At 49.4% G+C, this 15,371-nt stretch overlaps 1 protein-coding gene across 1 annotated transcript in view; it reads right to left on the bottom strand.

Annotated features, from left to right (window-relative positions):
* C2CD3 (C2 domain containing 3 centriole elongation regulator) overlaps nucleotides 1-15,371 on the bottom strand; it is a 127,801-nt gene that overhangs the window by 26,373 nt on the left and 86,057 nt on the right. Inside the window, exons 25-32 of the mRNA XM_048493000.1 lie at nucleotides 14,446-14,840; nucleotides 12,781-12,963; nucleotides 10,459-10,727; nucleotides 7,999-8,088; nucleotides 6,423-7,046; nucleotides 4,830-5,150; nucleotides 2,370-2,508; nucleotides 1,025-1,089 (exon numbers count right to left, since the gene is read on the bottom strand). Coding sequence (XP_048348957.1) covers nucleotides 1,025-1,089; nucleotides 2,370-2,508; nucleotides 4,830-5,150; nucleotides 6,423-7,046; nucleotides 7,999-8,088; nucleotides 10,459-10,727; nucleotides 12,781-12,963; nucleotides 14,446-14,840 — 2,086 coding nt within the window. The remainder of the gene's footprint in view (nucleotides 1-1,024; nucleotides 1,090-2,369; nucleotides 2,509-4,829; nucleotides 5,151-6,422; nucleotides 7,047-7,998; nucleotides 8,089-10,458; nucleotides 10,728-12,780; nucleotides 12,964-14,445; nucleotides 14,841-15,371) is intronic.

The following is a 15,371-nucleotide window of genomic DNA, read 5'->3' as shown; positions in this document are numbered from 1 at the left end:
AACATGGCTACTGTCTTAATATATCACTGGCTACTCAGTAATCCTTACAATAATCCTATAAATGTAGGCCTGCATCGTTATTCCTAGACAGCCAGGGTGTCGGGGTTAAATGAGGAACGGGGCGACCCAGGCTCAACCCTGTCCCCAAGCTTCACGGGTGACTCTGAGCCAATCTCCTGTCTCCAGCTTATCGCACTCTGGGTTCTTGTGAGGACACCGTGTAGGAGGGAGCTGCCTTTAGGTCGGTGGAGGAAGGGCGGGGCGATCTATTTAGATTATTTCTTGGATTCCTCTCCCCAGGTCTGCTTCAGGCAATTTACAGGCTTAAACACACAAAAGGATGATTAAAATAACAACAATTAAGAGCAACTTAAAAACAATCCACTGAAGCATTTTTTAAAAATGCAATAAAATAAGAACCAGCATCAAACAAAGTAGAGAAGAAGAAGAAGAAGAAGAAGAGGAGGAGGAGGAGAAGGAGTTTGGATTTATATCCCCCCTTTCTCTCCTGCAAGGAGACTCAAAGTGGCTGACAAGCTCCTTTCCCTTCCGCTCTCCACAACAGACACCTTGTGAGGGAGGTGGGGCTGAGAGACTTCTGAGAGGACTGTGACTGGCCCACGGTCACCCAGCAGGAATGTAAGGGTGCGGAAACACATCTGGTTCACCAGATAAGCCTCTGCCACTCAGGTGGAGGAATGGGGAATCAAACCCGGTTCTCCAGATTAGAATCCACCTGCTCTTAACCACTACACCAGTGGTGGCGAACCTATGGCACTCCAGATGTTCATGGGCTACAATTCCCATCAGCCCTTGCCAGCATGGCCAATTGTCTGGCAATTGACCATGCTGGCAGGGGCTGATGGAAATTGTAGTCTATGAACATCTGGAGTGCCATAGGTTCGCCACCACTGCACTACACCATGCTGGCTCTCAGAAGAACTGTTAAGCCTCAATGTTAATTTTTAAAAAATTGGCCCTGGGTCTGCTGTACGAAGTTGGTAGCGCTGTATGAAGACAATACCTGCTTTATGCCACACTTTGAAGACCAGAGTTTGCTGGGGATCCAAAAGGAGTTCTTTGGAGAGCCTGACAGGAAGAAAAAAACAGAAGAAGAGCGAATGAACATGCCAGACGAGCAGGACAAAACTGCACTGCCATCCCAACAACGCGTAGCCGCCTGTCACAAGCAGAGTTGGCTCTTGGCGCAATAGTGGGGATGCTGGAAATGCCCGAGTACATCTCAGAGAATCTGGCATTTGCTTGCCAAGTGGATTTCACTCCCATTATTTGAAGAGAGCAAAACAAAAGGTTCGCGCTAACCACAGCTGGTTTTGACTGTGTGAGGATACTTGACAAAGATTAAGGTAGGGCTGTTTTGCGGCTGAGGGAGGAGGAAAGGGTGGTATAGCCTGTTCTTGGTCAGATGTCAGAAGCGAAGAAGAGGAGTTTGGATTTAAACCCCACCTTTCTCTCCCTTAAGGAGATTCAAGGTGGCTTAGAAGCTCCTTTCCGTTCCTCGCTTCGCACCTTGTAAGGTGGGCGGGGCTGAGAGAGTCCTGAATAAACTGTGACTAGTCCAAGGTCACCCAGAAAAAAATGTAGGAGTGGGGAAAACAAATCCGGTTCACCAGATAAGTGACCTCTGCTCATGTGGAGAAGTGGGGAATCAAAATGCAAGGAACTTGCAAAGTCCAGGCCAAAAGTAACGTTTTAGTTCTTTATTGATCTGGCATTCTAAGTCAAACACAGGCAATGCGGGAACTGGCCTCCCAACGCAAGAGCAGCCGCTTTTACGGGCTCACCTCCCAGTTCCCGCCAAAGTTAGATAAGCACCTGCAGTTCCCATCCAAAAACTACATCAAGACAGTTTCACACAGACAGGCAAGAGAAACACAGAAAATACCACAGCTAGAAATTGCAGATACTGAGAGCACTCCCCAATTCTGGGCTGCGCACAACCTTGGCAGACGAGAACTCTCCAAGGTTAGACAGCAGCCTTACACAAACCTGGTTTTCCAGAGTAGAACCCCCCTGCTCTTAACCACTACACCACGCTGGCTCTCATAGTATTTGCATTAGTATTTGGCCTTCATGCAGCCAAAAATAACAGCTACCCAGCAGCCCAAATACTCACTGATAAGATTTTCAGAGACTTGGACTACCAAGTGCTAAAATACGGTCCACTGCTTTTCTGCCTGTAAATTGTTTTGCAGGTTATAGCTGAGGAAGGAATGCTTCCAGGATACCTAGAAGATCTAACCGCAAAGGTGAAGTAACCAGCCCAGGCTGCCTGAGGCCAAACTGGTCCTGTAGTGCGGGGTGGGGAGGGGAACAAATACTGACCTTGAGACGGCCACGTTCCCTACCTGGTCTGCCGCTGAAAATCCCAAACGGGCGAATCAGTTTCCTCCACTATTTCGGTGGCGTTAGGGCTGTCAGGGTCGGCGGTCGCGAATGACACGTAGCTGCTGGGAGCCGTCACTCCGCGTTCGGTGAGGGGGCTTCCTGAAACAGAGTCCGTCCAACATGAAGCCAAACAGGCGGTCCGCCATTACAAAACTGGGGGTAACTTTGGAAACAAAAGGGTCCTCCTCTGCCAAAAGAGCTCCAGTGGTGCTGGCCACTTGTGGAAGCGGTGCCATAAAGCTGGAATTCAGAGGTTTGCTGCCTCTGAACATGGTATTTTATTTATTTATTGCATGTATATCCTGCTGTCCCTGGTGTAGCAGGCGCAGGGCGGCTAAACACGTTCACACAAATACAATTTAAAACAGTAAAATAATCCACAATAAAAAACAGCATGGTGCATAAACAGGGTGGAGCAGTTTAAATAATACTAGGGAAAGGGAGGGGAAGAGGGGAAGGAAGGGGAGAAGGGAGGACACCGGGTTGACTTAAACCATCACTGCTCTTAACTATAGGCCTGGCGGAACAGCTCAGCCTTACAGGCCCTGAAGAACTGAGACAAGTCCCGCAGAGCCCTGGCTTCACTGGACGGAGTGTTCCACCAGGCCGGGGCCAGAGCCAAAAAGCTCTGGCTCTAGTCAAAGACAGCTGGATACTTTTGGGGCCAGGGATCACCAGCAAGCTGTTATTTGCAGAGTGCAATGCTCTCTGGGGGGCATACTGGGAGAGGTGGTCTTGCAGAAACAAGGATCCCAGACCGCAAAGGGCTTTAAAACCTTGAATGGTTGGGAAGTCATGGAGAAAGTGGGTGGAGTAACTGCCCCTCCTCCCCGGAAGCTCTTCTTTCTTAGAATCACAGAATCATGGAGTTGGAAGAGACCCCCAAGGGCCATCAAGTGCAACCCCCTGCAACGCAGGAACAAACAATCCAACAAACAAACACGCATCTCATTGTCTTTTTCCAAGGCCGGAATTAATGGGTTACATGGGAGCTTTCTGGGCTTGATGGTCAGAGTTCTAGCAGCATTCTTTCCTGACGTTTCGCTGGCATCTGTGGCTGGCATCTTCATCAGATCCTCTGAAGATGCCAGCCACAGATGCAGGCAAAACGTCAGGAGAGAATGCTGTTAGAACACGGCCATACAGCCCAGAAACCACACAGCACCCCAATCAAAGCACTCCTGACAGATGGCCATCCAGCCTCTCTTTAAAAACCTCCAAAGGAGGAGACTCCACCACTCTCCCAAGGCTGTGAATTCCACTGTCGAACAGCCCTGATGGTCAGGAAGTTCTTCCTGATGTTTAGGTGGAATCTCTTATCCTGCACCTTGAACCCATGACTCCTGATCCTAGACCCCGGAGAAGCAGAAAACAAGCTTGCTTCCTCTTCAACATGGCATCCCTTCAAATATTTAAACATAGCTATCATGTCCCCCCTTAACCTTCACTTCTCCAGACTAAACATCCCCAGCTCCCTGATTCTCTCTTTGTAGGGCATGGACTCCAGACCTTTGACCCTTTTGGTTGCCCTCCTCTGGACCCGTTCCAGCTTGTCAATATCCTTCTTGAATTGCGGTGCCCAGAACTGTACATAATATTCCAGGTGAGGTCTGACCCATGCAGAATAGAGAGGCACAATTACATCCCTCGATCCAGACACTACACTCCTATTGTCTCGGACCTGCATACCTGAGGGACCGCCTCTCCCCATATTGCCCCGGTAGGCCCCTCCGGTCCTCGGAGGAGGACCTACTCGTGACCCTGGCCCCAAAATGATCAGGCTGGCCCCTACCTGGTGGAACAGGCTCCCTAGGGAGATCAGGGCCCTGCGGGACTTACAGAGTTTCCGCAGGGCCTGCAAGACGGACCTGTTCCGCCAGGCGTTTGGCCAGCCTGGTTAAAATACATCTACCATGTCATCTGGCCTCCCGTGGGCACAAGGAGGGGGGGAGGGGGGTAGCCAGACGCCATCCACATTTTTAAATGGGTTCTGTTTTTATGTAATTGGTATTTAAATTATGCTTTAATGTATGTTTTAACCTTGTTGTGAACCGCCCTGAGCCCTTGGGGAGGGCGGTATATAAAACTAATAAATAAATAAATAAATAAATAAATAAATAAATAAATAAATAAATAAATAAATAAATAAATTGATACGGCCCAGAATTGCATTGGCCTTCTTGGCTGCCATATCAATAATGCCAGGGAAAGTAGAACACAGCAGTAAAACAGAAAGACTCAACCTGAGATGGAGTGGCTCAGTCAAGGAAGCTATGGCTCTCCGTTGCAAGACTTCAGCAAGGTTATAGGTCACTTTGAAGGACATTAATTCATAGCACTGCTGTAAGTCGGAGGAAAACTCTGCACGTACCAAACACACACACCCTTCCGCCGCCCAAGAAGTTTTGACCTTTGCTTACCTTTCAGGCTTAAATGCATGGCTCTTTCCACAAGGATACTAACAGCAAAAGACTCCTGGGGATCCACTGCGGGAGGAGATTCCTCGGGGGATTTCTCAGTGGAAGCCCCCACGGCTGAGGGATCCAGCCTGTGGCTGAGAGATTCCAAGTCTTGCTGGCCAGCCGAGGGCCCCTTCCTCGCTTCCTCGTACTCGCTGCTGCTACTGCCACCATGTTCAGCGGGTTCGAGGCTGCAGGGGGTAGTGGACGCAAGCGCAATGTGAATTCGCACAGCGGCTCCGAACAGGTTTGAAGCGTTGCGTCGGAATAAGGGGTAGACACCTGCAACGACAAGAACAGCAGAGTATCGCATGGGTCCTCCAAGAAAGTGGCAGTATTTTATATACTTAAACCAGTCAGTTCTTGATTATGGAAATCTTTAGAACCATAGAATAGATTTTTCAACAGTGGCTGGATGGCCATCTGACCAGAGTGCTTTAATTTAATTTTAATTTTTTGAATTAGCCTGCTGGGTCAGACCAGAGTCCATCTAGTCCAGCACTCTGCTACTCGCAGTGGCCCACCAGGTGCCTTTGGGAGCTCACCTGCAGGAGTTGAAAGCAAGGGCCTTCGGCTGCTGCTGCTCCCGAGCACCTGGTCTGCTAAGGCATTTGCAATCTCAGATCAAGGAGGATCAAGATTGGTAGCCACAGATCGACTTCTCCTCCATAAATCTGTCCAAGCCCTTTTTAAAGCTATCCAGGTGAGTGGCCATCACCACCTCCTGTGGCAGCATATTCCAAACACCAATCACACGTTGTGTGAAGAAGTGTTTCCTTTTATTAGTCCTAATTCTTCCCCCCAGCATTTTCAATGGACGCTCCCTGGTTCTAGCATTGTGAGAAAGAGAGAAAAATTTCTCTTTGTCAACATTTATTATTATTATATATTATTATTTATTATATTTATTAACCGCCCTCCCCTGGAGGGCTCGTGTGGTTCTGCTTGAAGAGAAGATGAAGAAAAATTTTGGATTTACACCCCACCTTTCTCTCCTGTAAGGAGACTCAAGGTGGCTTACAGGCTCCTTTCCCTTCCTCTCCCCACAACAGACATCTTGGGAAGCAGGTGGGGCTGAAAGAGTTCAGAGAGAACTGGGGCTAGCCCAAGGTCAACCAACAGGCTTCATGTGGAGGGGCGCCTTGTCAATATCCTTCTTAAATTGCAGTGCCCAGAACTGAACACAGTACTCTAGGGGACGTCTGACCAATGCAGAGTAAAATGGTACAATTACTTCCCTCGATCTAGATACTATTATTGATGCATCCCAGAATTGCATTGGCTTTCTAGGCTGCCATATTATGTAGATTTTAGTATGCTGCGTTTTAATGGGGTGGGGTTTATATTATTTTATATAGAGCCAATTTAATTAATATTTAATGGATTTTAGTCTTTGGTTTATGTGCTCTATTTCTGTCTGTTGTTCACCGCCCTGAGCCCTCAGGGGGAAGGCGGTACATAAATTTAACCAATAAATAAATAAATAAATATCAGGAAACCGACTGTAAACTGGGAGAAAGCCAACCGAGGACGGCCTGCTGCTAGAAAACATACCACTGACGGTTCTCTTAGTTCCTGAATCCTCCCCAAGGGCAGTGAGGTCCACGTACGCCGACCCAATCAGGCGGTCAGTGTCCAGAGGTCTTTCGGTGTGCCTTTCGTTCCCGTAAGCGCGCCACACCTGGAACTCCAGCCTCTCCTCCCGGAAGTACCACCACAGTCCTTGGCTCCTTGGGAGCTCAACCTGCTTGCTCTTAAAGGCAACGGTCGTGTGTTTTTGGTCTTCAGCTAACCTTGGCCTTCGTAGGGACGTCCACGCGGCTTCTCGATCGTAAAGTTTGTAGCGAAGGTAGCAATAGGTGCTTTTGTTGACCTGCGCCTGTCCTGCGAGTAACAGGCACTGCACTGGCAGCCACAGTCTAGGAATCGAAATGGTTAGGAGGGCAGGATTTGAAGGAAGAGCAGATTCGCTGTCACTGTTGTCCTGTGGATTTCCTCCAAGGGTGCCCTCCCAATTCCAACCTAAGAGGGCGGCAGCATCCAGAACACGCTCCCGGTCCCCGGGGTGAGCAAAGGTCACGGTAAGATCCAGACCCCCGGCGACGGCTTGAACCACGCTGGTGGAATGAGGAGGGGTCAGGTCCTCTGGAAGAGTGACTGGGTACCAGCCTCTGATGCCTTTAACAGAACATAAGAACACAAGAACATAAGAACAAGCCAGCTGGATTAGACCAGAGTCCATCTAGTCCAGCACTCTGCTACTCGCAGTGGCCCACCAGGTGCCTTTGGGAGCTCACGTGCAGGAGGTGAAAGCAACGGCCTTCTGCTGCTGCTGCTGCTGCTGCTGCCGAGCACCTGGACTGTTAAGGCATTTGCCATCTCAGATCAAGATTGGGAGCCATAGATCGACTTCTCCTCCACAAATCTGTCCAAGCCCCTTTTAAAGCTATCCAGGTTAGTGGCCATCACCACCTCCTGTGGCAGCATATTCCAAACACCAATCCCACGTTGCGTGAAGAAGTGTTTCCTTTGATTAGTCCTAATTCTTCCCCCCAGCATTTTCAATGGATGCCCCCTGGTTCTAGTATTGTGAGAAAGAGAGAAATCTGAACACAGAAAACAGAACACAGAGCAAGAAAGAGAGATAGTTTTAGAAGGGGGGGAAAACCCCGCTCTTCATTTGCTGGATATTCCCTTTATGGGGGAGCCCTTTTCTCAGCCTGCAGACGTCACTGCAGTTCTGAAACAACATGGTAGGGCAGTGGCGTAGCTACAATGGGGACATCCAGAGACAAACGCCCCAGATGGCCCTGTTGAGTCACGTGGGGCGCACGCACGCGGGGGGGGGGGGGGAACTGCCCCACACCCTTCTGGCCTGGCTTGGCTGGGGCGCAACATGGAGTTAGGAGAGAACTGTGACTGGCCCAAGGTCACCCAGCAGGAATGTAGGAGTGCAGAAATGCATCTGGTTCACCAGATAAGCCTCCGCCACTCGGGTGAAGGAGTGGGGAATCAAACCCGGTTCTCCAGATTAGAATCCACCCGCTCTTAACCTCTACTTCTCATAAAGAAAGCAGTTTCACAACCAATGCACCCCAGCTGGTGAAGTGATGTGCAACGGAATCTTTACCCGATCTTCTGAATAGAAGCTCTTTGGTTGGCACTTTAACTGTTCCCAGCAGGTAATCTCTTGAAGCCTGAGTTTGTGATGTTCCAGGAGCTGTAAAGATCAAGGAGACACACTTTACATTAACAAACGAGGGAAAAAAGAGAGTCCAGATTCATCACAGCGGAATATGGTAGCAAAATGGTAGCAGTAGAAAAAGCATAGCCAACAAATAACCTGTGCCCTGCGTAGAAATAGCCACAGTATGAGTCCCCATGACTATAGCCAGAGTGCAGTGGTCAAGAGAGGTGGTTTAGGATCTGAGAGACCCAGGTTCCAATCCCTACTTTGACATGGAAGCCCCTTGGGCAAACATTAGCCAGTCAGTCAATCAGCCTAGCCCAGTGATGGCGAACCTTTTTGAGACGAGTGCCCAAACTGCAACCCAAAACCCACTTATCGATTGCAAAGTGCCAACACGGCAATTGAACCTGAATACTGAGGTTTTAGTTTTTAAAAAATGGTTGGGTCCGAGGTGTGCGTTACTTGGGAGTAAGCTTGGTGGCAGTCGTTGGCTTTGCTTTGAAGCAACCATGCAACTCTTCCAACGGGTGAATCACGACCCTAGGAGGGTTGACTCAGAAGCAAGCCCCATTGCCAGCAACTGAGCTTACTCCCAGGTAAAGGATCGCACTTTAGTTCTTTGCATGAAAATCAGTGGGGTTTAACAGTGCTTAACAGGGTTACCTATACTGCTTCCCCAAAACTAGGTCTTAGGTTTAATGCTAATAATCGTGCCCAGCGGCCCAGGCCAGCCTAGATGTGTGTGTGTGTGTGGGGGGGCACTTCCCCCCCACATGATGAACTCTATTTGAACGTGCCCACAGAGAGGGCTCTTGAGTGCCACCTCTGGCACCTGTGCCATAGGTTCGCCATCACTGGCCTAGCCTACCTCATAAAGTGGATGTGAGGATCAAAGGGGAACCATGTATGCCGCTCAGAGCTCCTTGAAAGGGCGGGTGGGATTATGGTGTACTTGACAGACAGATGACTTGGTCCCATGGAAATGGAAGGGAATGACCTACTCCAGGGGTCCCCAAAGGGATGGCCATGAGAGCCATGGGGCCCACTGACATCTTTCCTGATCCCTGCCAATAGTTTTTAAGAAAGTGAGCAGGGTTTTGTCTGGCAGGGTTTGTGATTGGCCACTGGAGATCTGGTTGGCTGTCAAATCTTTACCAAAAACTGATTTGGCTGCAGCTGTTGTAACTCCCACTGAAATCAGGAGAACGGTTAGCTATTTAAATGAATGTTATTTGGGTATTCCGTAAGAACAAGAGGTCTCCGGCCCTTTAAAGCTCTTGGTCCCCTGTGGAATTCTGACATAGTGTGGTGGCCACAGCCCCAAAATGGCTGCCATGGCTTCCTTTCATCCACGCAGTGAAGATCTCTGCACTGTGGTGACAGGTTGAGAAAATTCAACATTTTTTTAAAAAAAACCCTGCATAGCCAATTATTACGACTGAGGCTGAGATTAAGCTTGGGAGAGCCACTCTTATCCCACCTCGGTCTCAGGTCCTTTTTCCCTCCTAATGACTTCAGACCAGCTGATTGTTCAAGGATTTATTGTAAAAGTTCAAAACAAAGAAATAAAACATAAATGCATTTAGAGATCGCTCAGCTGGTTACATTCCTTTTGGTTCTTTGTCCCCATTCCGGGAACCCATGGCCCAGAGACCTTCTCTGACCACGTCTCAAGATGGAATCCAAAACCCTTTGTTTTCCCCTTCTCAGGAAAACTCTGTTCAGGCCACGAGGTAATTTAGGCCTTTGAAGTTTCATCCTGGCACCTTTGTATGGCTTCCTGTCCTCCCTCCAGGAGATCAAAAGGCAAAGATGCTTTTCACAGTCATATGTGACTTCCCTTTACTGTAGCGATAGCATCTTCCATGACACCAATCAAATCTCCAATGACCAGAGGCATGTGGAGGAGAAACTGCGTCCGGGGTACAAAACCTCCCCTAACGCAACGCCCCCCCGCAGGTCAGGGAGCCCCGCCCCCCACGGAACCCCGACGACAACATGGGCGAGGGCGGAGACGACGAGGCAGCAGCTGCCTCGTCATCTTCGGCCTCCCCCAGCCTTGCCCATGTTGTCATTTCCTGCTGCCTCGTCACCTTTGTGGTGGAAGGCATCTAGTCATGTGGGGGCCAATTTTGCACCTCCCACGTGACCAGATTAGTTGCACCTGGGGACATGGGTTACCCCAGGCAGATACGTCCCTGCCAATTACTAATCAGAAGAACCTCTTGGGCAAACGCCCCAACCTGGTTCTTCCTGCTTTCTAAAAACACCAGAAAAAGTGTTGGTGGGGACCCAGCCTTGGTCTATTCCTCCTCCACCTTCTGCTCAGCGTTAAGATGCAAACCACACAGTTATTGCTAGCCTGGCCTGGTGACCTTCATGCTGCTTCATGCTGCATACCTGAATTCAAGTTCTGGTGGAAGATGGAGAAGACGGCCTCCGAATACTGCAAGAGCTCCCCCAGGCAACACGATTCACCGCTGCTTCTCTGCACCACGAGGTTGCACGGGAACTCGGCATGGTGGTCAAACTCTGGGCAGAAAGTGCGCCCCACGGTGCGCGTGCTACGCCTCTCTCCTTCAGGGAGGAAAGGGAGGCGCACCGTCACGTAGGCATTTACGCCGACATCTGCGCTGTATTGTAGCGAAGGGTTCTTTTCAGCCAACGCCCTTAGTGAAAAGAACACACAGGCTGTAAATGTAACAACGCAAGAACTGGCTTGCTGGGTCAGACCAAAAGTCTGGTTTCTGATAATGGCCAATCGGATACTTCTGGTAACTGGCCAAGCAGAACATAAAGGACACAGCCTCCCATTGTGACTTGCCCCAAAAACTGCTAGTGGAGGATACTCTGCTACTGACCGTGGAGGCTTTATTCAACAGCTGCTAACAAATCTTTCTGGCACAGATTTGTCCGGTCCCTTTTCGCAGCCAGTGAATTCCATTGAATTCCACTGGATGGTTACACACTGAGTCAATAGCTTGAGTCTTTCCTCTGCCCTGCACCTAAGTTTCATAAGATTAATTTGTGTAGGCTGCACTGAATACAGGCATGGTCTAGATCTGGCTGACATAACCGTTTCTGTGTCATAAGGTGAACTTGTCAACGGAAACGCGGCTCCCCAACCTTGATCCTAATTATTCTTTTAGCTACTGCTGTTTTACCCATTTTATGTATAACCACAAACATCTGGGTTATTACGTTGACCTGACCTTTGAAAGCAGCAATATTTACGCCGATTACCGTCTGCCTGCAGGCTCTCCAACATTCTACTCTTCATGGCAATCAGACAAGGACAGACCTCCTCTGGCTCGAGACCATGTTATTGGCCCTCCAGAAGAACTGGTTGGTCCTTGTGCAAGACAGTATGCTGGGCTAGATGGACCCTCATTAGAAGAAGAAGAAGAAGAAGAAGAAGAAAAGAAGAAGAAGAAGAAGAAGAAGAAGAAGAAGAAGAAGAAGAAGAAGAAGAAGAAGAAGAAGAAGAAGAGGAGGAGGAGGAGGAGTTTGGATTTATATCCCCCCTTTCTCTCCTGCAGGAGACTCAAAGGGGCTGACAATCTCCTTGCCCTTCCCCCCTCACAACATACACCCTGTGAGGTAGGGGGGGCTGAGAGAGCTCCGAAGAACTGGGACTAGCCCAAGGTCCCCCAGCTGGCGTGTGTGGGAGTGTACAGGCTAATCTGAATTCCCCAGATAAGCCTCCACAGCTCAGGCGGCAGAGCTGGGAATCAAACCCGGTTCCTCCAGATTAGATACACGAGCTCTTAACCTCCTACGCCACAGACGTCCTCTGGCTCGAGACCATGTTATTGGCCCTCCAGAAGAACTGGTTGGTCCTTGTGCAAGACAGTATGCTGGGCTAGATGGACCCTCATTCATCTGTCCAGCAAGGATCTTTGGATATTCTTACTCAGGGAAGGCCATGGCTTCTGTGCCCTGATGTGGACCTTTCAGAACAACTGGATGAACACTGTGTGAAACAGGATGCTGGGCTAGATTGGACTACTGGGTTGATTCAGTAGGGCTCTTCTTGTGGCCATAACAAGAAGAAGAAGAAGAAGAAGAAGAAGAAGAAGAAGAAGAAGAAGAAGAAGAAGAAGAAGAAGAAGAAGAAGAAGAAGAAGAAGAAGAAGAAGAAGAAGAAGAAGAGTTTGGATTTATATCCCCCTTTCTCTCCTGCAGGAGACTCAAAGGGGCTGACAATCTCCTTGCCCTTCCCCCCTCACAACAAACACCCTGTGAGGTGGGTGAGGCTGAGAGAGCTCCGAGAAGCTGTGACTAGCCCAAGGTCACCCAGCTGGCGTGTGTGGGAGTGCACAGGCTAATCTGAATTCCCCAGAGAAGCCTCCACAACTCAAGCGGCAGAGCCGGGAATCAAACCCGGTTCCTCCAGATTAGATACACGAGCTCTTAACCTCCTACGCCACTACGTCGACCTCTATGCCCTGCTGTTGGCCCTCCAGAGGAAACAATTGGGCAGGCTGCCTTTCAACCTGCACGGCCATTCAGAAGCCCCGCTGGGAAAAAGCCCCGCCTAGCCCTGCCCACTTTCAGCGGGTGCCAAGAAAGTGTGGGCAGGCTCCGTGGTACCCACGGGAACCTCGCTGGGGACCTCCGATCTTAAGCATCAGAACGGGCTCTCCCAAAAGCAGTGGCAGGGCTGCCCGATGAGAGCCGTTTAACGAGAAACCGCCTCCGGAGCATCTGGCCCCTCCTTACCTGGCAGCTGCTTGCAAACCGGCTGCTCGGCATATCTGAACAGAAATGGAAACAGCCTGAGCTGTGAGGACTCCTGTGGCCGCTTTGAGGGAGCACCTGTACTTTACGCTGACATCCAGCAAGCCTGGAGAACAGGGGAAAGGAGAAACAAAGGTGCCTTCAGGCCTCTCTCCAAAATCTGAACTGAGTTTCCATCAGCATTTGGTATGATACGTTAAGTTTAATTTATATAAGCAAACAACAACAATTGTGTGTAACCTGAAGTGCTGGAAACCGAAAAACGCGTCACACACTTAGACGGAGGTTGCACTTAGCCAACATAATATGTAAAATGATTCCTTTTCAACAGATTTTAGTATAACAAATCATAAAGTATGAGTATATAACATTCAAAAATAAGAAGACCATATCCATGGTTTAACCAACTAAGAAATAGGTTCTATTTACACCCAATAATTATATTTTCAAAATTTTTATATAGAAACCAAAGTTCAATGTCCAGTTCATAAATTATATCCACGTTGATAGCAACTTATAACAACTTATACGTTGTTATCAACGTGGATATAATTTATGAACTGGACGTTTAATTTATATACCACCCTCCCCCCAAAAGGCTCAGAGCGGTGCGCAACAGGATAATAACAATATCAGCAATCGAAACATCATACTACAAACATCAAAAACATAAGATCAATAAATAAGGATCAATAAATAAGGATCAGAAAACATATCATAGGCATAACATCATAACATCAAAATGTAACATCATAAATATAACACTATCAATAACAACAAGAATAGAATCATAAAACATAACGTTATGAACGTTATGAACACAATAAACCGAGCATGATAAGCAACAGGCATCAGTAGCTAAAACATCGTAAACTATGAAGCAACAGTAATCACAACAACAGACATAATCAACATAACTACCATGTTTCCCTGAAAATCAGACCTACCCCGAAAATAAGCCCTATCATGATTTTTCAGGATTTTTGGAAGATGCTTAAAATATAAGCCCTACTCCAAAAAGAAACTCTACCGGTAGTTACAGATCACGAATTGTGGACAATGCCCTGTGCTCCTGCCGTGGGAAGCAATGGGGCTGTCGAGAGCCCCCCTTAATGAATTGTGAAGGTACCATATTTCCCCTAAAATAAGCCCTACCCCGAAAATAAGCCCTAGTGCATCTTTTGGTGCAAAAATTAATATAAGTCCCTGTCTTATTTTTGGGGAAACACGGTAGGTAATAATGAGCATAGATGGCGACTTTCCCCTATAATGACCTAGGAACTAACCCCTAGACTTCAGCTGTATTAGGGCTAAAGCCTCGCCCAGTGAATAATCTGAAAATGCAATATCTTATCGCTAAACTAAGCCCAAACAAAACTAACAACACTCAACACTGACACATTTGGCACATGGATCCAACAGTCGTGTGCGTATTAGAGTGGGCAAAAAGAGGACGCAGCAGTCATTCATAAAGAAGCTGGCTTTCCTAAGCAGGGATGAACTTGTTCGTCCAGACCAGGGGTCGGGAACCCGTGGCTCCCGAGCCGCAAGCGGCTCTTCGCTGCTTCTCGTGCGGCTCCCGGTGTGGCTGCCCCTTCCCGGGCAAGCCCGGGCAGAAATTAAAGGAAGTGAGGCAAGCAGATAAGCGAGCGAGTGGAGCGGGGGCGAGCGGGCGGGGGAGCGAGTGGGGGCAAGCGAGCGGGCAGGCAAGTGAGCGAGCGGGCGGGCGGGTGGGGGGCGAACGAGCGGGCAAGTGAGCAGGGGGCGGTCGGGTGAGCAAGCAGGCGGTCGGGCAAGCGAGCGGGGGGCGAGCGGGTGAGCGAGGGGCGAGCGAGTAGGCGGGGGAGCGGGCGGGCAGGCGAGCGGGGGCGGGAAAGTGAGCGGGGGGGCGAGCAAGCGAGCAGGGGGGGCGGGGGGGAGGGCAAGCGAGCGAGCGGGGGAGCAAGCAAGCGGCGAGTGGGCAGGCGGGAAAGCAGGTGGGGGAGTGGGGTTGAGCGGGCGGGGGGCGAGCAGGGGGGCAGGCGAGCGAGCGAGCCAAATGGCTCTTTGCGTGGAAAAGGTTCCCGACCCCTGCTTAAGACTCAGCTTCGCGTTGGTAAGACTGAACATGTATGAGTAAGACCACTGATCTGTCAAAGTCAGGACCATCTGAGAGAAGTAAAAGATTTCCCTCTGTGATACACCTCCGAGGATGCCGGCCACAGATGCAGGCGAAATGTTAGGAACAAGATCCACCAGACCACGGCCACGCAGCCCCCCGGAAAACCCACCACAATCAGTACCATCTATTCAGCCTGGCAGTGGCTCTCCTGGGTCTAGACCCGTGGTGGTGAACCTTTGGCACTCCAGATATTATGACTACAATTTCCATCAGCCCCTGCCAGCATGGCCAATTGGCTATGCTGACAGGGGCTGATAAGAATTGTAGTCCATAACATCCGGAGTGTCAAAGGTTCGCCACCATGGGTCTAGGCAGAGGTCTTTCATACCACCTCCTCCCTGCCTGGTCTTTTAAATGGAGATGCTGGCGCTTGAACCTATGACTGTTGGCATACCAAGAAGATGCTGCACCA

This window comes from Sphaerodactylus townsendi, linkage group LG04, assembly GCF_021028975.2.
Source record: "Sphaerodactylus townsendi isolate TG3544 linkage group LG04, MPM_Stown_v2.3, whole genome shotgun sequence".
In the NCBI taxonomy this organism is placed as follows: domain Eukaryota; kingdom Metazoa; phylum Chordata; class Lepidosauria; order Squamata; family Sphaerodactylidae; genus Sphaerodactylus; species Sphaerodactylus townsendi.
The sequence above is the reverse complement of the archived record's forward strand: the minus strand, read 5'-3'. Positions and strand labels throughout refer to the sequence as shown.